Here is a 26,072-nt window from a genome sequence, read left to right as displayed (position 1 = left end):
TGAAGACCTTATTATGTGATCCAGCATTGTGAGGGTTTAAACAAGGTAACACAGCAAGATCTGCTTTATTCTTCAAACTTATTTGGCAAGTCAAGGCTTCTAGAGGTTTATCTAAATTAATACAGTATCCACTATAAGAAACCAGGGGCTACTTTAAGAAATCCAAAGCAGGTTAGCATTATGGCAAAGATTAATGGGTATTTACATACAATGACTATAAAGTTAGAGTTAAGCCTTTATGTATTTTATATCATGGAGTTGAATTTCTGTTAAAATCTATCTACAAAGAAGAGACAAGAACTTTCTAGTAATATTCTGATTTTTTATAATCTTGAGGTTATGAATATTTAACCTTAATGTATTAAACTATGTTTGTCATAGAAGTTAAATTTGCTTACCATTCTTGTGATAATTTATTCACTGTGACCCCACTAAGCTGGTTATACTTATCTTACATAAAAGGCTGTAGATTCAAAATTAGGAACAACAAACTAATTTACTTCCCTTTGAAAGAGCTATTCTGTAGGTACATAGTTAAGCTACTCAGATTGATTTCAAGAAATGAAACGACAATGCATTCCACTGTATTTACTGTGCTGGCGGTTGTTTTACCCCCTCGGAAACAGCAATGTACAAAACCCAAGATTCCGTGATGCTTATTTTCTATTCTGAGCAAAAAAAAACACACAAAAAAAAACCCCAAAAAAACCCTACATAGATACTTTCAAATAGCGATAAGCGTTTTCAAGAAAAGTATACAAGGCAACCGGGTAGAGACTAACCAGCCCTTCTCCAGCCAGCGTAGTCAAGGAAAGCGTCTCTTGAGTTTGAGCTAAGATTTGAATGAGCATGTCAGAGGTCAACACCGTGGTAAGTATTGTTCCGATCTTTCTAGAACCAGACTGACTCCTGTTCCGATGTCTGCACATCTCCGCTTAACCCACCTCGAACACATTAAAGTCTTACTTTATTACATTACACACGGGAATCCGAGGTTCAGAGGTAAATAAGGCAAGTACCTGCCTTCACGTACTCTGGCTACACACTGGTGTGTTAGAGGAGAACGACGTACTGGGGCAGGGTTTGGAGAGTACTGAGTTCGGCACGTTAGCCGCTGCTTGGGCTCATCCAAGAAGGCTCCGGAGAGAGAGGTTAAGTAGGCCACCATCCTTCCTTCCCACCTCTCTTCCCATTTCCAACAGCATGGCCCACGTTTCGAGCTCAGAAATAGAAGCAGGCAGAGGCCCGAAAAGGCCCTGTCACTTCTCCCACGGTTTTCCTAGCTGTTAGGATGCAAACCACTCAGGCGATGACTTCCAACTAACTTGAAAAGGTACAGACGCAGAAAAAGTGAAGAGGACACCAAAACCCAGCAGCATCCCCGCCCTGCGCACGCCGTGGCGTCACGGTCTGCGGAAGCAAGGCCTCTCGATTCGTGCTCCGAGACGACGTCACTTCCGCTGCCTGCGCGCTCTGCGGCGCTAAATGTTGTTACTATTTCCGGGTCATCCAGGCCGCCTGTGGCGGCGCAGGCGTGAGTATTAGCAGGTGTCCGGTCTATGGAGTCAGTTGTTGCCGGCGGCGTCGCGGAGGCAGGAGGTGGTGTCCGAATAGGGGCCTTTGCCCCGCCAGGATGTTACCGGGCTTGGCCGCCGCCGCTGCGGCCCACAGATGTAGCTGGTCCTCCCTGTGCCGGCTCCGTCTGCGCTGCAGGGCGGCGGCCCACGGCTCCAGCGAGCGCCAGGGTGAGTGTATCGGCCCGGCCGCTGACTCCGCGGCAGGTGACCTGGAGGACCAGGCCGGTCTCGGCGCTTCGCTTCGGGGAGTTCGCCCGCTTGCCCTTCCCCAACCCCCTAACCTTCCTTCCGGGTCTCCGCCTTTGCAGTTCGGCCCGCCCAGCCCGCGGGGTTTATGCAGAGGTCTCCCAGACTCTGGTTTCGCCTCTGGCCCTAAAACGACCCCCGCGGAAACTTGCGGGTAGCTCTCGGGCCTGGTCGCATGCATGAAGCCAACCACTTTGTACCAAATGAAACGCCACGTTTGCATCGCAGTGTCCCCGGTGACAATCTCTTTCCTTTCGGACAGTGAGAAATTGCTGACTCCCCAGAGTGCCTGGGTGTTTCGAGCTCACCAGTTCCCTTTCTTTGAGCGCTTTTGGCCGAGCAAGTTTTCTTGCCCTGCCCCTTTTCCCATATCTCCAACTTTTGTCTTAAATTTCCCGAAAGTAGGGAGGATTGTGGGGGGGAGTACTTATTATTTATGAATCATTCTTGAGTATGAGCGTATGACCGTGCCACAGTCATTGAATGTACCCAGTTTGGGACTGAAAAGCAAGAGAACTCTTCGGTTCCGTTGAACAATCTTATTGGTGAAAACGTGTGTACTGGAACTGTCACTCAGAAAAATGTGGTTGACGCGAATTTTTATCCCTCTCCTTCAGCATTCTTTTCTGACTCAAATTTAAGTTGTCCCACAGTTTCCAAGATAGCAAGGAACTTTTCAGTTTTAGTAAGGCTTGTGTCTGTTTTTGCCATGGCTTGACATGCTGTAGCTTGATTCTCCAGAACTGATAGGAGCGAAGAGGGAAAAACAGAACCGTATCCACCTCTAGTCTAACTCCTCAGATTCTTGAGTATGCAGAGTATTTACAGAAACATTTCCCAAAAGTTCATGTTTGAAAAACTTTGTAGCATGTTTGTGACCTCAGAGTAGAAGTTAGAACTTGTAGTCACGTCATTCAAGTTGATAAGTAATATAAATTAAAGTAATGCCTAAGCTGTGCAGATAAAATTGGAATACATCAGTGTCTTTTATTTGCAATGAATGTATAAACTGGCTCTTAACATTTTAGAGGAGTTAATTTTAACGCCACTGTTCTTGGGGCTTTTTGGTGGTGATAGAAAAGTTGAGTTTTTCTATATATTGGCAATATAGAAAATTGTTCCCAATGAACAATTGTTCATTGTTCCCTAATGAACAAAATGAATCATCTGATTATACCATACTCCAAAATCCCCAAGTAAACCTTCTAGCAGACTTGATTCTTATTGCCAAGCAATTTTGGCATTTTACACTTAAATTAGGTATATTGGCTGTTGAATTTAGTCTAAACTGCCCTTTAAGTGTTAGTTGAAAGGATTTGAAATAGTGTAATTTGTACTCCCTAGTCTCTGTAACTGTCATCGTGTCTAAAATTATGTACTCTTTGTCTCATCCATCTGTGAACCACAGATAATAATACCTATTTCATCAGTTAGAATGACTTTGCAAAGTTCTTTGGAATGTTTATCACCAGGAAATTGAAATGTGTTTTCACACTTAAAAAAACATGTAGTAGGTTTTAAAAATAGCCTTCTTTGTGAAAATTTAGTTCCAGAAATACCGAAACAATTTTTAAAAGGACAACAGTTATGGTAAAAATTTAAAAAGCATTTAGAAAAAGGGTACTATTTAAGTTGGATGCATGTAAGAAGAAAAGGATATTTGAAGAACTTTTGGGGAAAAATTCCAAAAACATATTTTTCTTTGTCAAGAAAAAGTTTATGCTTCTAAATTCCTGTGTGGTGGAGGAAAAACTTACAAAGAATAAGGAGAGAAGGAAGCCTTAAGGGAAACATTTGCCTTATTTGCATACTTAGAAATGAGAAATGCCTGTACACTGAAAGCTCAGTTTCAAGGGGATAAGGAAAACAACATTGTAGAGCAGCACTGTCCAAAAGAAAGATAATTGAGCCATGTATGTAATCTTGAGTTGTCTGATGGCCAAATGTGAAACAGTAAAAAACGGATAGTGTTAATTTTAATATATTTTAGTTCTTGGGGTTTTTTTTTAATATTTATTTTTGAGAGAGAACATGCGCTAGTGGGGGAAGGGCAGAGAGGGGAACAGAGGATCTGAAGTGGCCTCTGATAATAGAGAACCCGATGCGGGGCTCAAACCACAAACTACGAGATCATGACTTGAGCTGAAGTCGGACGCTTAGCCAGCTGAGCTACTCAGGTGCCCCAATTTTAATATATTTTATCCAGTATTTTCAAAATATTTCAATATGCAATCAAGATAAAAATTGAGATATTTTACATTATTTTTTGTACTAAATCTTTGAAGTCCAGTGTCCATTTTATGTTTAGCACATCTTAATTCAGAATAGCCACATTTCAGGTGCTCAATGGACAGTGACTACTGTATTGAACAGTGCAATTATAAAGTTAGTATCCCTAATTTATAAAGAATTTTTACCAACCAGTGTATCTTGCAGTAAAAAAATGGGCAAAATAAATAAATGAAGAGTTCATTAAAGGAGTTCAAGTGGCCAATAAAAATGCAAAAAATCTACCATATGTGCCAGTAGGCATGGAAATATTAGTTTAAGGATTTGCTACTCATTGCCTTAGCATATTGGCTAAGTTTTCCATAATGATGCCTCATACGGAGGGTACAGGAAAGCAGGAACTTTCTTACTATTCATTGGGACATACAGTTGAACAGTGTTTTGGAGGTCAGTTATTCTTTATATAAAAAGAATACAAAGGGGTCACCTGGGTGGCTCAGTTGTTTAAGCATCCGAAAGGTCTTAGGTCATGATCTCATGGTTCATGAGTTCTAGCTCCACATCAGGTTCTCTAGTGTCAGCACAGAGTCCACTTCAGATCCTCTGTCTCCCTCTCTCTCTGCCTTTCCCCTGCTCATTCTCTCTCTCAAAAATAAACACTAAAAAAGAAAGAAAGAAAAAAAAAGAACTAGGGGCACCTGTGTGGCTCAGTCCAGTAAGTGTCCAACTTCAGCCTAGGTCATGATCTCGCACTTCCTGAGTTCGAGCCCCTCGTTGGGCTCTGTGCTGACAGCTTGGAGCCTGGAGCCTGCTTCAGATTCTGTGTCTCCCTCTCTGCCCCTCCCCTGCTCACGCTCTGTCTCTCAAAAATAAATGAACATTAAAGGACAAAAAGAATTTTAGAGGTGCTTGGGTGGCTCAGTTGGTTGAGGTCATGATCTTAGGCTTCGTGAGATCCAGCCCCATGTCTTGGGATTCTCTCTCTCCCTCTCTCTGCCACTCCTCTGCTTGTGCTGTCTCTCAAAATAAACATTAAAAAAAAAAACCAAAACTTTAAAAGTTTATACTTTCTGACCCAATGATTCTATTTAAAATAATTTACTTTAAAGAAATAAGCAGAGAGGTATTACAATGTGTGCACATGTTCATTATTCATTATAATAAATTGATAACATTTTTAGTTATGGAGAGTTGGAAACTGAAATATATTATGGTGCCTTTATTATGCACTGGTGATGTATACAACATTAAAAAAAATCAATTTAGAACAATATTTAGTGACATGAGAAAATGCTATTGTACTATTAGGGAAAATTAGAAAAAATGTACAGTAAGAATATATGCCACTGCTGTAAGTGGGGACAGGAGAATGGCAGAGACAAATAGAATCTCAAGCAGGCCCTGTGCTCTTCACTGGGCTCCATATGGGGCTTCATCTCACGAACCATGAGATCGTGGCCTGAGCCACGGGTTTCAACCCTGAAATCAAGAGTTGAACGCTCAACCAGCTGAACCACCTGGGCACCCCGAACATAATCCTTTTAAAGAATAAAAATGTGACTTAGTTTCTGTAGTTAATATTTCCTTTTTAAAAAAAGTTCCTCTGACTTTGCATGGGGCACTTATTTTATTTTTTCATATATTTATGCCTCACCTCATTTGACAAAAATTTGAGATGGGAGGATGCTCCTGTAAGTACTGCATATCAAATTAACAGATACGTGCTTTTGCTTAAATCTGAGGTTTAACAGAAGTGTAGTTTTAAATAAGAAACTAAATTTTTGTATTTTATTCCTGTCTCTAATCTGGTAGTATTTATTACCCTAAGGAAAATAGAGTGGAAGTTTTCACTTTTGTTGTGCCTCCTCCCCCCACCCCACTTTGAATAAGTTATAGGAACATTGCCAGCTATAAAGGACCATTTTGGCAGGCTGACAGCATAGTTCTATATAGTTCAAATTTATGATAGGATGTGTTAACTGAAAGATGATGCTAACCATACTGTGTGCCTCATAGGTTTTTGTGAGTTGAGGTTCAGTTCAGCAAAGGGTGCCAGGCATTGTAGTTAGTGCTGAACAAGACAGACCTTCATTGGGCAGACACTAAGAATGAGAAAACATGTCTAAGTGCTGCAAAAGATGATGGGCTAAAAAGTAGCTAGCAGAGGCCATTTCATTTAGATCTGCTAAGGAGGTGGTGACTGAGTCATGGCATGAAAAATGAAAAGGAACTAGCCACATGAAGATCTAGGGTGAAGAGCAGTCCGGGTAGAGCAAATAGGAACCCTAAAGACCATATGGTAGCATTCAGGAGCAGAGAAGAAAACTGCTGTGGCTCGGGGAAGTGGGGATAGAGTATGAAATGAAGTTTGAGAAGCATCAGTGCCTTTTAGGCTTTTAGGTTTTAAAAAAGGGCAATATTTACAAAATATCAGTCAGACTACTGTGTGGAGAATGGATTGAAAAGGGGAGAGTGAATAAGGACATCATTTGGGAACTATGATAGTTATCTAGGCAGGCAAGGCTGTGGCTAGGCCATGGTGGTTAGCAGTGGAGATGGAGAGAAATAGATGACTTTGAGGTATGTTTTGGAATATAAATTAGAAAATATGATGATGCAGGGAAAGCATTTAAGACAATGGCGCTTGGTAAACCCTAAATATATTAGATACTGTTGTTTTTACTTTTCTAAGCATATATTAACAAGAATTAAGGGCAGTAGAGATATATACCAATAGGCAGTGTAGGAAGTTGCCAGCATCTCATATTTACTTAAAAAAACAGTATTCTTCCCTGTTGCTTACTGTGTTTTGGAGAGAAATCACATCCGTTATCGTTCTCTAGGCTGAGCTACCTGATCTGGGTCACACTTTTGCTTGCCAGATGATTAGTCACAAAAGGTTTTCCTGTGTTTCTGGCTAGCTGAAAGTGTAAGAGTAAACTAGATAGTGTCAGTATTAGTAGTAATAATATTAGAAGTAATTTGGCAATGAATGTATTTCTTAGTTTTTTAAATTTTCGGCATTTTTTTGGGAAAATACAGAGAATTACAACTTATGAAGTAAAAACTATACATAATCTAGATATTTCACCAGTCACATTTTTTTTTCTTAAGTAGGCTCTACACTCAGTGTGGGGCTTGAACTCAAAACCACAAGATCAAGGGTCACATGCTTTACTGACTGAGCCAGTCATGTGCCCCCACAAGTCACTTTTGTTGTTGTTGTTGTTCAAGTTTTTATTTATATTGTAGTTAGTTAACATGTAGTGTAATACTGGTTTTAGGAGTAGAATTTAGTGATCCATCACTTACATATGACCTCCAGTGCTCATCACAACAAGTGCCCTCTTTAATATCCGTCACCCATCTAGCCCATCCCCTCACCCACTTTCCCTCCAGCAACCTTCACTTCGTTCTCTATCGTTAAGAGTCTCGTGTGATTTGCCTTTCTTTTTTTTTCTCCTTCCCCTATGTTCATCTGTTTTGTTTCTTAAATTCCACATGTGAGTGAAATCATGTGGTATTTGTCTTTCTCTGATTAACTTGTTTTCCTTAGCATAATATACCATAGCTCCATCCACATCGTTGCAAATGGTAAGATTTCATTCTTTTTGATGGCTGAGTAATATTCCATTGTATATGTATATACCACATCTTCCCTATCCACTCATCAGTTGGTGGACATTTGGGCTCTTTGCATAATTTGGCTATTGCTGATAATGCTGCTATAAACCCTGTGGTGCACATGTCCCTTCAAATGAGTATTTTTGTATCCTTTGGGTAAATTCCCAATAGTGCAATTGCTGGGTTGTAGGATAGTTCTATTTTTAACTTTTTGAGGAGTCTCCACACTGCTTTCCAGAGTCACAGCACGAGTTTGCATTCCCATCAACAGTATAAGAGGGTCCCCTTTTTCCACATCCTTGCCAACATCTGTTGTTTCCTGTGTTGTTAATCATAGCTATTCCGGCATGTGTAAGGTGATATCTCATTATAGTTTTGATTTGTATTTCCCTGATGATGAGTAATGTTGAGCATCTTTTCATGTGTCTATTAACCATCTGTATGTCTTCTTTGGAAGAATTTCTATTCATGTCTTCTGCTCATTTCTTCACTGGATTATTTGTTTTTTGGGTGTTAAGTTTGGTAAGTTCTTTGTAGATTTTGGATACTAACCCTTTATCCAATATGTCATTTGCAAATATCTTCTCCCATTCCATAGTTTGCCTTTTAGTTTTATTGATTGTGTCCTTCAGTGTGCAGAAGCTTTTTATCTTGATGAAGTTCCAAAAGTTCATTTTTGCTTTTATTTCCCTTGCCTCCAGAGACGTGTCTAGTAAGAAGTTGCTCCGACCAGTGTTAGAGAGGTTGCTGCCTGTTTTCTCCCATGGCATTTTGATGTTTTCCTGTCATCCACTTTGAATTTATTTTTGTGTATGGTGTAAGAAAGTGGTCCAGTTTCATTCTTCTGTCTGTCGCTGTCCAGTTTTCCCAACACCATTTGAAAAGACTTTTTTCCATTGGAAATTCATTCTTTTCTGCATTGTCAAAGATGAGTTGATCATACAGTTATGGGTCCATATCTGGGTTTTCTATTCCATTTCATTGATGTACGTGTCTGCTTTTGTGCCAGTGCCATAGTGTCTTGATGACTACAACTTTGTGATATAGCTTGAAGTCTGGAATGGTGATACTTCCTGCTTTGCTTTTCTTTTTCAGTATTGCTTTGGCTTATTTGGAGTCTTTTTTGGTTCCATATAAATTTTTGGGTTTTTTGTTCTAGCTCTTTGAAAAATACTGGTGGCATTTTGATAGGAATAGCATTAGATGTGTAGATTGCTTTGGGTAATATAGAAATTTTAACAATATTTGTTCTTCCATTCCATGAACATGGAATGTTTTTCCATATCTTTGTGTCCTCTCCAATTTCTTTCACAAGTGTTCTGTAGTTTTCAGAGTATAGATCTTTTACCTCTTTGGTTAGGGTGATTCCTAGGTTATCTTACGGTTTTTGGTGTAACTGTAAATGGGATTGATTCCTTGAGTTCTTTTTCTGCTGCTTCATTATTGGTGTAAAGAAATGCAACGGATTTCTGTACATTGATTTTGTATCCTGTGACTTTGCTGAATTTGAGTATCAGTTCTAGCAATTTTTTGGTGGAGTCTTTTGGGTTTTCTACATAGAATATCATATCATCTGTGAATTGTGAACATTTGACTTCTTCCTTGCTGATTTGGATGCCTTTTATTTCTTTTCCTTGTCTGATTGCTGAGACTAGGACTTCTAGTACTGTATTATGTTAAATAACGGTGAGAGTGGACATCCCTGTCTTGTTCCTGACTGTAGAGGAAAAGCTGTCAGGTTTTCTCCATTGAGGATGATATTAGCTGTGGGTCTTTCAGATATCGCCTTTGTGATTTTCAGGTATGGTCTCTCTATACCTACTTTGTTAAGGGTTTTTACCAAAAATTGATGCTGCATTTTGTCAAATCCCTTTTCTGCATCTGTGGAGAGTCTCATATGGTTCTTATCCTTTTTTTTATTAATGTGCTGTATCACATCGATTTGTGAATATTGAACCACGCTTGCAGGCCAGGAATGTATCCCATTTGATTGTGATGATTGTGGAGAATAATTCTTTTAATGTGCTGTTGGATTTGATTTGCTGGTAGCTTTTTTAGAATTTTGGATCCATGTTCATCAGGGACATTGGCCTGTAATTCTCCTTTATAGTAGTTTGATTTTGGAATCAAGGTATTGCTGGCTTCATAGAATGAGTTTGGAAGTTTTGCTGCTACTGCTATTTTTGGACCAGTTTGAGAAGAATAGGTATTAACTCTTCTTTAAATATTAGGTAGGATTCCTGGGGCACCTGAGTGGTTCAGTTGGTTAAGTGTACAGTTTCGACTCAGGTCATGATCTCGTGGTTCGTGAGTTCAGGCCACGCATTGGGCTCTGTGCTGGCACCTTAAGAGCCTGGAGCTTGTTCCAGATTCTATGTCTCCCTCACTCTCTCTGCCCCTCCCCTGCTCATGCTCTGTCTCTCTCTCTCTCTCTCTCTTTCTCTCAAAAATAAATAAACATTAAAAAAAAATGTTTGCTAGGATTCCCCAAGGATGCCATCTGACCCTTGACTTTTGTTTGTTGAAAGATTTTTAATTACTGATTCAGTTTCTTTGTTGGTTATGGGTCTGTTCAGACTTTCAGTTTTGGCCGTTTATATGTTTCTAGGAATTTATCCATTTCTTCCCCATTGCCCAATTTGTTGGCATATAATTTTTCATAATATTCTCTTTTTAAAAATTAATTTTCGGGGGCGCCTGGGTCGCGCAGTCGGTTAAGCGTCCGACTTCAGCCAGGTCACGATCTCGCGGTCCGTGAGTTCGAGCCCCACGTCAGGCTCTGGGCTGATGGCTCGGAGCCTGGAGCCTGTTTCCGATTCTGTGTCTCCCTCTCTCTCTGCCCCTCCCCCGTTCATGCTCTGTCTCTCTCTGTCCCAAAAATAAATAAAAAACATTGAAAAAAAAAATAAATAAAAATTAATTTTCATTTAAAGTATTCCACATACAGTGTAGTATATTGGTTTCAAGATTGGAACCCAGTGATTCATCACTTCCATATAACACCGTATGCTCATCCCAGTAAGTGCCCTCCTTTAATGACCATCATCCATTCAGCCCATTCCCCCATCCACCTCCCCCCCTTCAGTGACCCTCAGTTTGTTTCTGTATTGAAAAGTCTCTTATGGTTTGCCTCCCTCTTTTTTTATCCTTCCCATCTCCTGTGTTTATCATTTTGTTTCTTAAATTCCACATATGAATGAAATCATGACATTTTTTTCTCTGACTTATTTTGCTTAGCAATGCTCTCTAGTTCCATCCATGTTGTTGCAAATGGCAAGATTTCATTCTTTTTGATCACCAAGTAATATTCCATTCATCTTTTTTACCCATTCATCAGTTGATGGACATTTGGACTCTTTCCATAATTGGGCTATTGTTACTATGCTGCTATTAACATTGAGGTGTGTGTGCCCTTCAAATCAACATTTTTATATCCTTTGGATAAATACCTAGTGCAATTGCTGGGTCATAGGGTAGGTCTACTTTTAATTTTTTCAGGGTAGTTCTATTTTTAATTTTTTCAGACAAAAATAAAAGGCATACAAATTTGGCAAGGAAGAAGTCAAGCTTTCACTTTGCATAGATGACATGATACTCTACATGGAAAACCCAAATGATCCACCAAAAAACTGCTAGAACTGATCTGTGAATTTAGCAGAGTCACAGGATATAAAATCAGCATACAGAAATCAGTTGCATTTTTTTAATTAAAAGCTTTTAATTAAAATTTTTTAACGTATAATCATTTTTGACAGAGACAGAGTGTGAGTGGGACAGGGGCAGAGAGAAAGGGAGACACAGAATCTGAAGCAGGCTCCAGGCTCTGGGCTGTCAGCACAGGGCCTGACATGGTGCCTGAACCAATGGACTGTGAGATCATGACCCGAGCCAAAGTCAGACGCTCAACCAACTGAGCCACCCAGGCACCCCTCAGTTGAATTTCTATACACCAATAATGAAGCAGTAGAAGGAGAAATCAGGGAATTGTTCCCATTTACAGTTACCATTTATGGTATATAAATGATATATAAACCATTTATCTTATGGTTTATACCAAAAACCATAAGATACCTAGGAATCAACCTAACCAAAGAGATAAATGATCTGTATGCTGAAAACTATAGAAAGTTTATGTAAGAAATTGAAGAAGACACAAAGAAGTGGAAAAACATTCCATGTTCGTGGGTTGGGAGAAAAAATGTTGTTAAAGTGTCTATACTACCTAAAGCAGTCTACACATTCAGTGCAATCCCTATCAAAATAACACCAGCATTCTTCACAGAGCTAGAACAAGCAACCCCAAAATTTGTACAAAACCACAAAATACCCCAAATAGCCAAAACAATCCTGAAAAAGAAAAGTGAAGCTGAAAGCATCACAATTCCAGACTTCAAGCTGTATTACAAAGCTGTAATCATCAAAACAGTATGGTACTGGCACAAGAACAGACACATAGATCAGTGGAACAGAATAGAGAACCCAGAAATGGACTCTCAGATGTATGGCCAACTAATCTTTGACAAAGCAAGAAAGAGTATCCAATTGAAAAAAGACTGTCTCTTCAGGAAATGGTACTGGGAAAACTGGACAGTGGCATGCAGAAGAATGAAACTGGACCACTTTTTTTAAAAATTATTTTTAATGTTTATTTATTTTGGGGGGAGGGAGGAGGGGCAGAGAGAGAGAGAGGGAGACACAGAATCTGAAGCAGGCTTCAGGCCCTGAGCTGTCAGCACAGAGTCCAATGCGGGGCTCGAAATCACGAACTGTGAGATCATGACCTGAGCTGAAGTCAAGACAACTAACTGAGCCACCCGGACACCCCAAAACTGGACCACTTTCTTACACCATACACCAAAATAAATTCAAAATGGATGAAACAGCTAAATGTGAGAGAGGAGTACATTAAAATCCCACAGGAGAAACAGGCAGCAACTTCTTTGATTTTGGCCACAGCACCTTCTTACTAGACATGTCTCTGAGAGCAAGGGAACCCAAAGCAAAAATGAACTTTTGGGACCTCATCAAGATAAAAGTCTTCTGCATAGTGAAGGAAACAATCAACAAAACTAAAAGGCAAACTATGGAATGGGAGAAGATATTTTCAAATGACATATTGGATAAAGGGTTAGTATCCAAAATCTATAAAGAACTTATGAAATTCAACACCCAGAAAACAAATAATCCAGTGAAGGAATGAGCAGAAGACATGAATAGACATTCTTGCAAAGAAGACATCCAGATGACTAATAGACACACGAAAAGATGCTCAACATCATTCATCATTAGAGAAACACAAATCAAAACCACAGTGAGTTACCACCTCACACCTGTCAGAATGGTTAAAATTAACACAGGAAACAACAGATGTTGGTGAAGATGTGGAGAAAGGGGAACACTTTTGCACTGTTGGTGGGAATGCATACTGGTGCAGTGACTCTGGAAAACAGTATCAAGGTTCCTCAAAAAATTGAAAATAACATAATAATCTCTTTTAATTATATTTCTGTGATATGGTTGTAATCTCTCCTCTTTCATTCGTGATTTTATTTGGGTCCTTCCTCTTTTCTTTTTGGTAAATCTGGCTCAGGGTATACCAGTTTTACTCATTCTTTCAAAGAACCAGCTTCTAGTTTCATTGATCTGCTCTACTGGGTTTTTTGTTTGTTTCTGTATCATTTATTTCTGCACTAATCTTTATTATTTCTCTTCTGCTGGCTTTAGGCTTTATTTGTTGTTCCTTTTCTAGCTCTGACAGGTGAAGGTTAGGTTGTATATTTGAGACTTTTCTTGCTTCTTGAGGTAGACCTGTATTACTGAATGCTTCCTTCTTAGGACTGATTTTTCTGCATCCCAAATGTTTTGGACTGCTGTGTTCTCATTTTCATTTGCTTCCAGATATATTTTAATTTCTTTAATTTCCTGGTTAACCCATTCATTTTTTAGTAGGATGATCTTAACCTCCATGTATTTGTGGTCTTTTCCAATTTTTTTTTTTATTTTTTTTTTTATTTTTTTTTTTTATAGTGGTTGACTTCAAGTTTCATAGCATTGTGGTCTGAAAACATGCCTGGTATGATCTCAGTTTTTATACTTGTTGAAGCCTGATTTGCGACCCAGTATGTGATCTACTCTGGAGAATGTCTCATGCGCACTGGAAAAGAATGTGTATTCTGCTGCTTTAGGATGCAGTGGTCTGAATATATCTGTTAAGTCCATCTGGTCCAGTGTGTCATTCAGAGCCTTTGTTTTCTTGTTGAGTTTCTGCTTAGATGATCTGTCCATTGTTGTAAGTAGTGTGTTTAAGTCCCTACTATTATTGTGTTGTTATCAATGAGTTTCTTTATGTTTGTCATTAATTGATTTATGTATTTGGTTACTCCCAAATACATATTATTGGGGGCATAAATATTTACAGTTGTTAGAATTTCTTGTTGGATGGATCTCTTTATTATCATATAGTGCCTTTTTTCATCTCTTGTTACAGTCTTTGGTTTAAAATCTAGTTTGTCTGATATAAAAGTATGGCTACTCCAGCTTTCTTTTGACATCCATTAGCATAATAAATGGTTCTCCATTCCTTCACTTTCCAGCTGGAGGTGTCTTTAGGTCTAAAATAAGTCTCTTGTAGGCAGCATATAGATAGGTCTTTTTTTTTTTTTTTTTTTAATCCATTCTGATACCCTGTGTCTTTTGATTGGAGCAGTTAGCTCATTTACATTCAGAGTGATTATTGATATGAATTTAGTGCCTGTAAATACAATATGAATTGTATTACCTGTAACATCAGGAGATTTTCTGGAGATTTTCTCTGCTCCTTTCTAGTCTTTGTTGCTTTTGATCTGTCCTTCCCACTCAGAGAGTCCCCTTACTAGTTCCTGCAGGACTGGTTTAGTGGTCACGAACTCCTTTAGTTTTCACTCAGAAACTCATTATCTCTCCTATTCTGAATGATACCCTTGCTGGATAAGGTATTCTTGGCTGCATATTGAACATACCATGCCACTCCTTTCTGGTCTGCCAAGTTTCTGTGGGGAGATCTGCTACTAACCTTATTTGTCTTATAGGTCAGGGATATCTTTTCCCTTGCTGCTTTCAGGATTCTTTCCTTATCTTTGTATTTTGTAAATTTTATTATGATAATATCTTGGTGTTGGCCTGCTTTTGTTGATTTTGATGGGAGTTCTCTGTGCCTCTTGGATTTGGATGTCTGTTTCCTTTCCCAGATTAGGGAAGTTTTTAGCTATTATTTGCTGAAATAAACCTGCCCCTTTTTCCTTCTTATTCTGGAACTCCTATGATATGAATGCTACGCTTTATGGAGCCGCTGTGTTCCCTACATCTACATCTGTGATCCAGTATTTTTCTTTCCCTCTTCTTTTCAGCTTCATTATTCTCCATCATTTTATCTTCTGTATTACTTATTCCTTTGCTTCTTTCATCTTTGTCGTTACATCCAGTTTTTGCATCTCAGTTATAGCATTTTTGAATTTCAGCCTGACTAGCTTTAAGGTTTTTTATCTCTGTGGTAAGGGACTTCCTGGTGTCTTCTATGCTTTTCTCATGCCCAGCTAGTGTCCATATGATTGTTGTTTTAAATTCTGGTTCAGTCATATTACTTATATGTGTTTTGATTAAATCCCTGTCTGTGATCTCTTGTTCTTTCTTTCAGGATGAATTCCTCCGTCTTGGCATTTTCTGTAGGGCTCTGTCTTCTGTGTGTTATAAAAGCCTGTTATGTTTCCTGCTCTTGAGAGTATTGGCTATATTAAGAAGTCATACTGTCTAGGGCCTGCCACTTCAGGAGTTGTTTCTAGTATATGCTTTGTGTACTCGACTGTTGTGTTTTGGCTGTTTCTTCCCTTAGGTCAGTCCTCTGCAGAGTTTCTCTGTGCTGCAGTGGGGAGTGTTTTGACCTTGTCCACCGTGTGGCAAGTTTTAACTCAGTATGTTTTGGTCGGCTAATTGTTAAAAGAGGCTGGATCCTATTTTTCCTAGAACTGAAGCTTTGTAGCACTCTATGATCAGTAGATTTGTTGCGTGTGGGTGGTGAGAGGTTGTGCTGGTCTTCTGGGGGAGTGGCCCACTGCTGCTCTCTCAGGCACACTTGCCCTTGTTCAGAAGCACCTGCAGAGCACAGAGGGAAGGGCTTAGTGAAAGTGGCTCAAGCTTCCACTCTGGGTGCTTTGCTGCTCACTGAAGTCCTTCTGTGCTGATGGGCCAGGAAAACATGGCATCAGCTGGCTCTCTAGTCCCCAGAGAGGGGAGTTCATGCCCTCCGCTGTTCAGGAAACCCTCACAGAAGAGCGAACGTTCTCCCCTCATGTGTCCCAGGCTTCCCTCAGATCTCTGCCTTCACCCTGTGTCTGGGCTCTCTGCCCACCCAGTGCAGTGCTCCTATTTTTTATATCAGGTGCGCTGACTGGGTTTCAAAACTCCAAATTTTAGGGACCCAGCCGGGCATGGACCTACACTGATCCTCTGGGGAAGGGTCTCACTGTGCTGTGGCTGGTGCCAGTTTGTCCCAGCAGGGCAGTTGCATGAATGCTCAGAGGCTTGGAGTTTATGGTAAAGTGCAGCAGAAAGCCAGTGTCCAGCGTAGCTGCCCTGAGCAGCTGCCTCTGCTCCTAGGCTAATGAACAGGGCAGCTCAGGGCATCTGTTGGCTTTTTTGTCCCTGGAGAGCCAGTGCCACCTCTCCCAAATGCACTGCAAGAAGGGGTGCGGTCTCTCTCAGTGCAACCCAAGGGATCCTCAGAGCACGCTATCTGCACCCACGTCTGTTCTCCTTCTGCATAGGAGCACCTCTGTGACTCCCAGGCCCCACCCCAGCAACAGTGTGGATTTCTAAACCTTCAGACTTTGAGCTCCGCTGCTTGTAAAAACTTGAGATTATCAGCCCCTGTCATTTTCCCTGTCAGTGGTTTTGGGGAAGTGTTGTTCTTGTGCAATGCTTTGCACCCTGCTTGCTTGCATGCACCTGCTTGCTTGCTTTGCACCCTTGCATGTACATGTGCTTGCTGCCTCTCTCTCTCTCTCTCTCTCTCTCTCTCTCTCTCTCTCTCTCTCCCTCCCTCCCTCCCCCTCCCTCTCTCCCTCCCTCCCTCCCTCTCTTTCCCCCCCATCCCCCCCATCTCTTTCTCTCCTTTCTTCCCTCTCCCTAATCAGGGCTCCCTCCCCTCCTCAGCACAGCTGATTCTTTTCTCCCCCAAATCCCATCCCTTCCTCTCCTACCTTCTACAATTTGGCTTCTTTTCTCCCTCTAGTTGCAGTTTGTTCTTAGTTCTCAGATTTCCTGGATGTTCACAATGACTTAGTATTTATCTATTGGTATTCGAGGGACAAGGCAAACATAAGGTCCTGCTACTATACTACTCTGCCATCTTAACTCCTCCCCAACTAATCACATTTTTATTTTTGTTTATTATTTTTTTTAAAGTAGGCTTCATGCCCAGTGTGGATCCCAATACAGGGCTTGGACTCAAAACCCTGAGATCAAAACCTGAGTTGCTATTAAGAGTCAGACACTTAACTGACTGAGACACCCAGGTGCCCGCTACTAGTCACATTTTTTTTTTTAAAGTTTATTTATTTTGAGAGAGTGAGCGAGAGCAGGATAAGGGCAGAGAGAGAGGGAGAGAGAGAATTCCAAGCAGGCTTTGCACTCTCAGCTTGGAGCCTGACATGGGGCTTGAACTTGAGAACTGTGAGATCCTGACCTGAGCCGAAATCAAGAGAGGGACGCTTAACTGACTGAGCCACCCCGGTACCCCAGTCACATTTTTTAATAGTTGAAATCCTATGTTATTTTGTCTTTTGCTTTTTTATGTAATATTCTCAATATTTTTCCACATTAATAGTTTTTAATGTATACACAATGAAAATATAGGGATATCATAATTTTTATTTTTCTATTAGAAAACATTTAAGTTTCCAGTTTTTGCCATGATAAATATTACCATGAAGAACATTTTCACAGTCTGTATTATTGTGTATTTTATGGGCCCAGAAAGCTTCTGCTGTTGTGTATTTTAAGTTCACACTAACCTCTTTAGAATAAAGTGTAACAATTACTTAGTTTTGGATACATCAGTCCTTTAGGAATTTGGGGGAGAAACTACTGAAATAGTCTCTTAAGAGACTGACCTCTGGAAATCTTAGTCCTTAAATTAGCCAGTAAGAAAACATTACAAACTGCAAGAAATCTTTTTGTTTGTGTTTAGTTATGGTTGTTGCAGAAGCAACATACACAGTAGGCAGAAATGTCAGTTTGCATGAGATAGAGTTTCTTGTGTTGTGTGTTGTAGTCTGAAAAAGGTAGCCAGATTTCCTCTGAAAGCCAGAGTGAGTGGTGGGTGACAAATCACATTGGAGAGAGAGGACTAGTGGTTATCAGCAGTGGTTGTTAAAAGCTACAGAGGCAATAACAGTAAAATAAAAGCCGAGAAGACTGAATGTTGTGACTAGACTGACAAGATAGTGGTAGCTTTGCAGTTTTGGTGAAGAAATAGCTCTTATCTATACAGCAATGAGAAGGTCCTTGTCCAATCCATAGAACAGTGAGCACCAGGCTCTCAAAGATTCATCTTCTGTATGCAGCTTTTTTTAGATGTCACCTTTAAGAAAGGGTACTAATGGTGGGTAATATTTTTTACTATCTTTCTGCCTCTTAGAATTAATTAATGAATTCAATAATTTATTAAAAAGTGGGTGTGTTTATTTTTATTTTTTATGTTTATTTATTTTTGAGAAAGACAGACAGAGGTTAGTGGGAGAGGGGCAGAGAGAGAGGGACATATAGAATCCGAAGCAGCTTTCAAGGCTCTGAGTTGTCAGCATAGAGCCTGACGTGGGGCTTGAACTCACAAACCGTGATATCATGACCTGAGCTGAAGTCGGACACTTAACTGACTGAGCCACCCAGGTGCCCCTATGTATTTTTAAATGGCTGTGTTGCTATTGCTGTGTGTTAGATAATATTTTTTTTCCTGAATCAAATGTGGTCCTGTATATTTTTTAGAGTATAAAATGTTAAAGGTGGTAATGTATTCTGCAAATTTTGTGCAGCTTTTGATCTTGTGTTAATGCCAAATGTGTACTTTTAACGTTGCTGATACCTGAAATTCTTCTAAAGTTAAAAATTAAGGATTTTTCAAGAACAGCTAGCAAAAAAGCTATTAAAGATTATTACTAGAATAGTTTCAGAAGGATGCAGGAATCAATTTGAAGAGACCCCTACTTGTCAGAAATGGGACAGTTTAACTATTAATCAGAGTGACTGAAATGGATTGAAATATATCAAATAGCTCTTAATCTATGAAATAATAATATATACACAAATTAATGTGTCACTACTTCAGGATGGTAGGTAGTGAACTCTTTATTATGAGAACTGGTAAATAAGGAGAGAATTAAGTATTTAGCCTGATTTTCCTATGTGAAGTACACTGGTGAATAACCAAATAAATGAACAGGATTTTCTTTTTGTAGAAGTGTTCTAACAATTGAAGAATTGATACATTTGAATATCTCCATTTGTAACCACCTAATGGATAAAGGGTTATGGGCATTGAACAACAGCAGACACTACACAAATAGTCGACCAAATTTTATGTGGCTCCTGATGAAAGAACTCATCACTGCATAATAAGTGGTAGCATCCTAACAAAAAGAATCAGAATTTAGATAAAGCCTTTACATCCTTTGATTTGTAGAACATATAGAAGAACAGGTTAAAGAACACCATGAGAATTAAGTCTGCAAAATTCAGACTGGAAAACTACCAGGACAGAAATTTAGGACAAAACTTGGTTTCTTCACCTTAAAAATTGCTCTTAGGGGTGCCTGGGTGGCTCAGTCAGGTGTGTGGCCGCCTCTTGATTTTGGCTCAGGTTATGATCTCACGGTTCGTGAGATGGAACCCTGAGTAGGGCTTCATGATGATGGTGCAGAGCCTGCTTGGGATTCTCTCCCTTCCTCCCTCTCTCTCTGCCCCTTTGCCGCTTGGGCTCACGTTCTCTGTCTCTCAAAATAAATAAGCTTCAAGAAACACATAAAGTTAAAAAAAAAAAAAAGACATCTTGTAGCTTAAAAGAGGCTTAAAAGACATCTGCATCAACCATAGTATGTGGATCTTATTAGGATCTGTTCACACACACAAAAGTTGTAAAACTTTCAACAGTTGGAAATTGAGGATATTTGATGATATCCTCAATTGTTTATTATTTTTTTGTAATGGTGGTTTATCTGTGTTTTTAAAAAGCTCTTGTCTCTTAGAATACATACAGAAGTACTTATGAATGAAATTATTTTGTCTGAGATTTTCATCAAATTAACATGGAGGTGAAGAGATATTGGTGCAGGTAGAGATAAGACAAGGTTGACTGAGTTGATAATTGCTGACGGTGGGCAATGAATATGTGGACATTTATTGTACTTTTTTTTTTCTACCTTTGCATGTGTTTGAAATTTTCTTTAATGTTTGAAAAACTAAGGAGAACCTTGAAAAACATCTAGGATCAGTCATGGAAACATTGTCAGCTTCTGAGGAAGGATTTTTAGACTGTGGCATATTCCCTTTTTAAACATTTTAGTACAGTCTCTACAAAAGCATTTGATCACTGGGTGAAAAAAAAAAAGTATTTGTGGCATATTGTCTTTGTTAGGTAATAATCACAAAAGATAATTTGAATCAGACCGTGAAGTCAGAATACCAGTGACCAGTGCTTTCCTGGAGGGTGAGTTTCTTAGGTGCATTTGCTTTAGCCCTTGCTTCACTAATTTTGCTAGTAGGCTACACATTTTATTTTTAAATTATTTTTAAATTTTATTTCTTTAAAAAAAAATTTATTTTTTTAAATGTATTCTTTAAAAAAATTAAAAAAAATTTTTTTTTTTAACGTTTACTTATTTTTGAGACAGAGAGAGACAGGGCATGAATGGGGGAGGGGCAGAGAGAGAGGGAGACACAGAATCGGAAGCAGGCTCCAGGCTCTGAGCCATCAGCCCAGAGCCCGACGTGGGGCTCGAACTCATGGACCGTGAGATCGTGACCTGAGCTGAAGTCAGACGCTTAACCGACTGAGCCACCCAGGCGTCCCTAAAAAAATATTTTAAGTTTATTTATTTTGAGAGTGTGTGAGGGGGAGGGGCAAAGAGAGGGGGAGAGAGAGAATCCCAAGCAGGCTCCATACTGCCAGCGCAGAGCCTGATGCAGGGTTTGATGCCACAAACTGTGAGATCGTGACTGGGGCCAAAAGAGACTGACCTTAACCGACTGAGCCATCCAGGTGCCCCTGATTTTTATTTTAGAGAGTGAGAGCACAAGACAGGGGAGAGGGGCAGAGAATCTTAAGCAGGCTCCATGCGTGGAGTCTGATGTGGGGCTCAATGCCACGACCTGGGGATCATGACCTGAGCTGAAATCAAGAGTCAGAACCAACTGAGCCATCCAAGCTCCCTGCTAGTAGGCTATATATTTTAATGTGCAAGAAGATACATCGTTATATTTGCTTTACTCAGCCTTTAAGAAATACCAAATGACCAAAATCATACTGGGCCTTCAACAATTCTTTACCAAATAAATGAACAATTAAGTTGACATCAAGAAATTTTTCAAAAAAAAAAAAAAAAATTCCAAGCCTGATACTTGGGTGGATACTTATGCTGCTTTATGTTTCTCATGCTTTTCAGATTATCTTGAACATTCACAAAATTTATGTTCCTGATGAATTTTCTGAGCCATAAAGAAAAGGTTTATTCTTCCTGATTTCAGAAGGTATACATCTGTACATGCACATACATGAATTACCATTTTTGGAAAACATTATTAAACAATTAGAAAAGTTTCAGTACTTGGAATGTCTGGCTGGCTCAGTTGGTAGAACGTGTGACTCTTGATTTCATGGTTATGAGTTCAAGCCCCACATTGGGTATAGAGATTACTTTAAAAAAAAAAAGAGGAAAGTTTCAACCCTTAAAAGTTTAACTCTCCACTAGAGAAACTTGACTATCTCTAATGCTATAACTTTATTATTTCATCTGATGCTTTAGAAGAGATGTAAATTATTCACAAGATTTTCAAGGTCTGAGTACTCATAGTAAAAAAGAGAAAGAGGGTCACATGAGAGTAGAGACAGACATATTTAGTTTTCTACCACTTCAGTGCAAGTGTGGAATATATTTTTCTTCTGTATTTCAGCCCTCTAAAGCCCACAGTCACCCAGATGCAGCAGCTGAAGTGCTTTGTAATTAGTCTTCTATTCTTCCCTCAATTAGAATTCCTGTATACTGAGGAATCTTACCAAATGTTGATCTAATTATCTGATTAAAAAAAAAATCAGTGACACTCTGAATGACTGATTAGTGTAATTCACTTATTGATTGTGAAGTGAAAGAGGAATAAATCTCTAGCTAGCAAAAGGAGGACACAGGATAATTTTGAATAGGAAGCCATCTTGACCTCCCCCCACCCCCTCCCCCTTAGAGTTCTCTATTGTGAAAAGTATGTTATGCCAACATTTTTTAGCATGCAACCAGCATATAAAATAAAAGTATTCCAGAGACCTTTCAGAACAGGTGAATAATCAATAATCAGAATGTCTTATCTAATTTTATATATTTTAAAAGTTTACATATGAATAAATTTACAAATTAGAGAAAATAGGAATATTATTGTTATTTTTTCTTTACAAAATGTGGTCCCCATACACCTAGGGGTCAATGAAACACCTCTGTGGAGAGGGTGGGTTGGCATTGTGCATTTGGATATTTTGCAGAATGAAAGTTTTATTGTTATTCTGTAAAATTACCCTTCTAATACTAGTAAGTATGTTTTATTGGGTATAAAATCCTTGTGAGTTTGAAATTAATTTTTTTTTCTTGTAGAATGGCAGAATTTAGTGACATTGGGAAGCTTTTCAAACGTGGTTCCCTGTAGTCACCCATTCATTTGTACACTGAATCAAGTGAAGTTGTACTCTACAAATGTTCAGAAAGAAGGACAGGGATCACAAAGTCTCAGAGTGGAAAAAGTGCCATCATTTGATGAAACAGGTATGTATAAATCTTTTAAAATCATTTTTTTTCAGGACGCCTGAGTGGCTCAATCGGTTAAGCATCTGACTTCAGCTCAGGTCATGATCTTGTGGTCCATGAGTTCAAGCCCCACGTCGGGCTCTGTGCTGACAGCTCAGAGCCGGGAGCCTGCTTCAGATTCTGTGTCTCCCCCTCTCTTTCTCTCTGCTCCTCCCCCACTCATGCTCTTTCTCTGTCTCTCTGAAATGAATAAATGTTAAAAAAAAAAAAAATCATTTTGTCTAGACCAAAATAGCTTGAATAAGATTATTTGTCCCTTGCATGTTCCATAGAACTTTTGTACAAAACTTTCTGAATTAGTGTTTACTTTGTGGAAAGCTATTAGACTGCTGATTTACTTTCATTTAGTTTTTCTGTTTCTTTTTGATTCAGTTTTGGTAAGTTCTATTTTTTTCTGGGAGCTTATTGAATTAAACTAAAATTTTAATTTATTGGATCAAGTTCAATATACTCTGTATATTCTGAGCAGCATTTATAGTTATATCCCTTTTTTTCATTCCTAATGGTGTTTGTCATTTTCTTGATTATTCTTGCCAGAACTCTGTCCATTTTATTATGTTCCCAAGTAATAATTTTTTTTTGTTGAATCCTTATATTGTATGTTTATTTCCTATTTTATTAATTTTTACTTTTACCTTAATTAAATCTTCCTGCTTTCTTTGTATTTATTCTGTCATTCATTTTTAAATTATCTTGTAGTGGGGTGCCTGGGTGGCTCAGTTGGGTGAATGTCCAACTTCATCTCAGGTCATGATCTCACTGTTCATGGGTTCGAGCCTGTATCTGGCTCGCTGCTGTCAGCGCAGAGCCCGCATCGGATCCTCTATCCGCCCCGGCTGTGTCCCTCCCCCACTTGTACTCTCTTTCTCTCAAAAATAAATAAACATTAAAAAAAGATTTTAAATTAAAAAAAATAAAATAAAAATAAATTATCAGGTAGCTATTTTGATTATTAATTCTGAACTTTCCTTCTTTTCTAAAGTAGGCATTTAAGCCATGATGGCTCTGATGGTAGATTTGACAGTTTTTTCTTTAATAGTTCTCCCTAAAATTTTGCTTTATATATTTCAAGGCTATGTTACTAGATACATAGACATTTAGCATATAACACTAATGAATTACATTCATTATTTTTATGTAACAACTTTTTTTTTTAGTGACATCTCCACCAGATTTTATTAGCATTTGCTCAGTATAAATTTTCCCATCCTTTGACTATAACCTTTTTTTGTCCTGATTTGATCATCTTTGTCTTTTAATTGGAAATTTAGTCTGTTTACATTTACTGTTATTACTGATATGTTTACAGGATATATTTCTGCCAATGTATCATGAGCTTCCTTGTGTTTTTTATCTTCTATTTCTTTTTCGCCTTTTAAATTTTTTCTTTTTTTCTCATTGCATTGTCCCCTCTCTCCCAGACACACACACATATACATGTACTCATTTGGGAGTTATATACTCTATGTACTTCAGCATCTAAAGGTAATTGAAAAGTTTACATTTTTTCTGAAAAATATGAAGAACTTAGAATGCTTTAATTCTGGTCACTTTCTCCCAACTTACATGCTATTTATTGGCTGTATTTTGTGTTTGTTCTGCTCTTTCCCTTCTATACAATATACATTGTTATTTGTTTAAATTTTTCTAGAATCTTTGTTAACTACCTTTTCTTATTGCTCTGATCTTTCTGTCTGATGTGGATCCTATAGAAGTTTCTTGAGGTGAGGATCTATCTATGGTAAAGGCACATTTAAGATGTTATTACAGTGCCTTTTGGCTTCCACTGTTGTTGAGAAGTCACATATCATGCTTTTGTTCTCATGTCTTTTCTATTTTATTGCTTTTTACATTTGATTACCTTTGTTTTGAAAGTCTTTACTTTGGTGTAAACTGCAGTTTTACTGTGTATATTTCTGCGTACTAGGTATGTATTACTATGTGTACTGCAGTTTTACTGTGTATATTACTGCGTACTAGGTATGTATTACTTTGTGTGAGATTTGTTGGGCTTCCAGGATCTGAGAATTGGTTTTACTCTATAGTTTTGTCACTCTCCCTTCAAGTATTACCTTTTCTCAATTCTCTGTCTCTCTTTTTGTTTAAAGTTTATTTACTTATTTATTTTTAAGTAATCTCTTTACCCAACGTGGGACTCCCAACTGTCAACCCTGAGATCACGAGTCACATGCTCCAACTGAGCCAGCCAGCCACCTCGCTTTCAGTTCTCTTTTACTCCTTTTGGAACTCTAACTAGAATTATGTTAGACTTTCTTTCTTTATTTTCCATGCCTCTAAGCCTCTTTGTCATATTGTATTTCTTCATTTTTCTGGCCTGAATTCTGGATTATTTTCATAAGTCTACTTGGTCTACTAATTCCCTTGTTTGTTGCCTCTCATCTGCTGGTTGATATGTATGTTGGGTTTTTAATTTCAATGATTATATTTTTCATTTCTAGAAATTGTTTATTTTTCATCTTGCTTGTTTGGTCTCTTGTTCCTTATGTTTTCACTAGTCCAAACTTCTCTTTTATTCTCTTTTAGTACCGTATTAAACATGTCTTATATTCTGTGACTGAAAATTCTTCTGTCTGAAATTTTTGGTTCTAACTATATTATCTTTTTTCCTCTGTTCATGCACTTATTCATGATGCCATATCTGTTTTTTAACTGAGAGTTGCTCATTTTCCATGCAGTTTTATATTTTGGAACTCTGAAATCTTTCTGGATTGAAGATGCATTCCTGCATAGAGTTTGCTTCTGCCTCTGTTAGCGGCTGGGAATATAGCTTGGGACCAAATTAAATTAAATTCTTTGCCCTAGATTATTTAGACCACTTTGGTAGCATGAATTTAGACTGCAAACTTGAGTGAGAGCTGACTTATCCTTAGGATTTTCAGGGTTTTTTTTTTCATCCTCACTATTTAACAGCGAAGTAAAGGCTGACATGCTTTCTTGCTGTTCCCTTCTGTGTGTATTTTTTTTTTTTTCAGTTCAGAGTTACACGTTGTGTTGCTTTTTTTCTGGGTGTCTCCTGTTAGACTCCTCATCCTAAACAGAATGTAGTTTTTATTCTCTGGTTTCTTACTTCCCTAGCAGATATGGAAGTAGAAGCTCAAGGACTATAAGCTTTAACAGAAATCTCAGGGGAAAAGTTGGCTTTGGTGTTCTCACTTATTCTGTAGAGGTCCTGCTTTTCCTTCGTTTTTGCCCTCTTCAGATAATTTTTTTGTGAGCTTAGTAATGTGTTTGAAAACAATTTGTTCAGGATACCTAGTTTGCTGTGCAGCATAAAAATGAA

General features: G+C 38.7%; 1 protein-coding gene across 2 annotated transcripts in view; it reads left to right on the top strand.

The window, feature by feature from the left end:
• The first annotated feature begins 775 nt into the window (after positions 1–775).
• The window catches only part of SLC30A9 (solute carrier family 30 member 9), an 86,255-nt gene continuing 60,958 nt past the window's right edge, over positions 776–26,072 (top strand). The window contains exons 1-2 of one of the 2 annotated variants that reach the window (XM_058722734.1): positions 776–1,745; positions 22,562–22,729. In XM_058722734.1, coding sequence (XP_058578717.1) covers positions 1,634–1,745; positions 22,562–22,729 — 280 coding nt within the window. In that variant the 5' untranslated portion in view covers positions 776–1,633. The remainder of the gene's footprint in view (positions 1,746–22,561; positions 22,730–26,072) is intronic. The other variant, XM_058722735.1, reaches the window with a different exon arrangement.

Source organism: Neofelis nebulosa, chromosome 3 (assembly GCF_028018385.1).
Source record: "Neofelis nebulosa isolate mNeoNeb1 chromosome 3, mNeoNeb1.pri, whole genome shotgun sequence".
Taxonomy (NCBI): Eukaryota; Metazoa; Chordata; class Mammalia; order Carnivora; family Felidae; genus Neofelis; species Neofelis nebulosa.
Note: the sequence above shows the minus strand (reverse complement) of the source record. Positions and strands in the feature narration are given on the sequence as shown.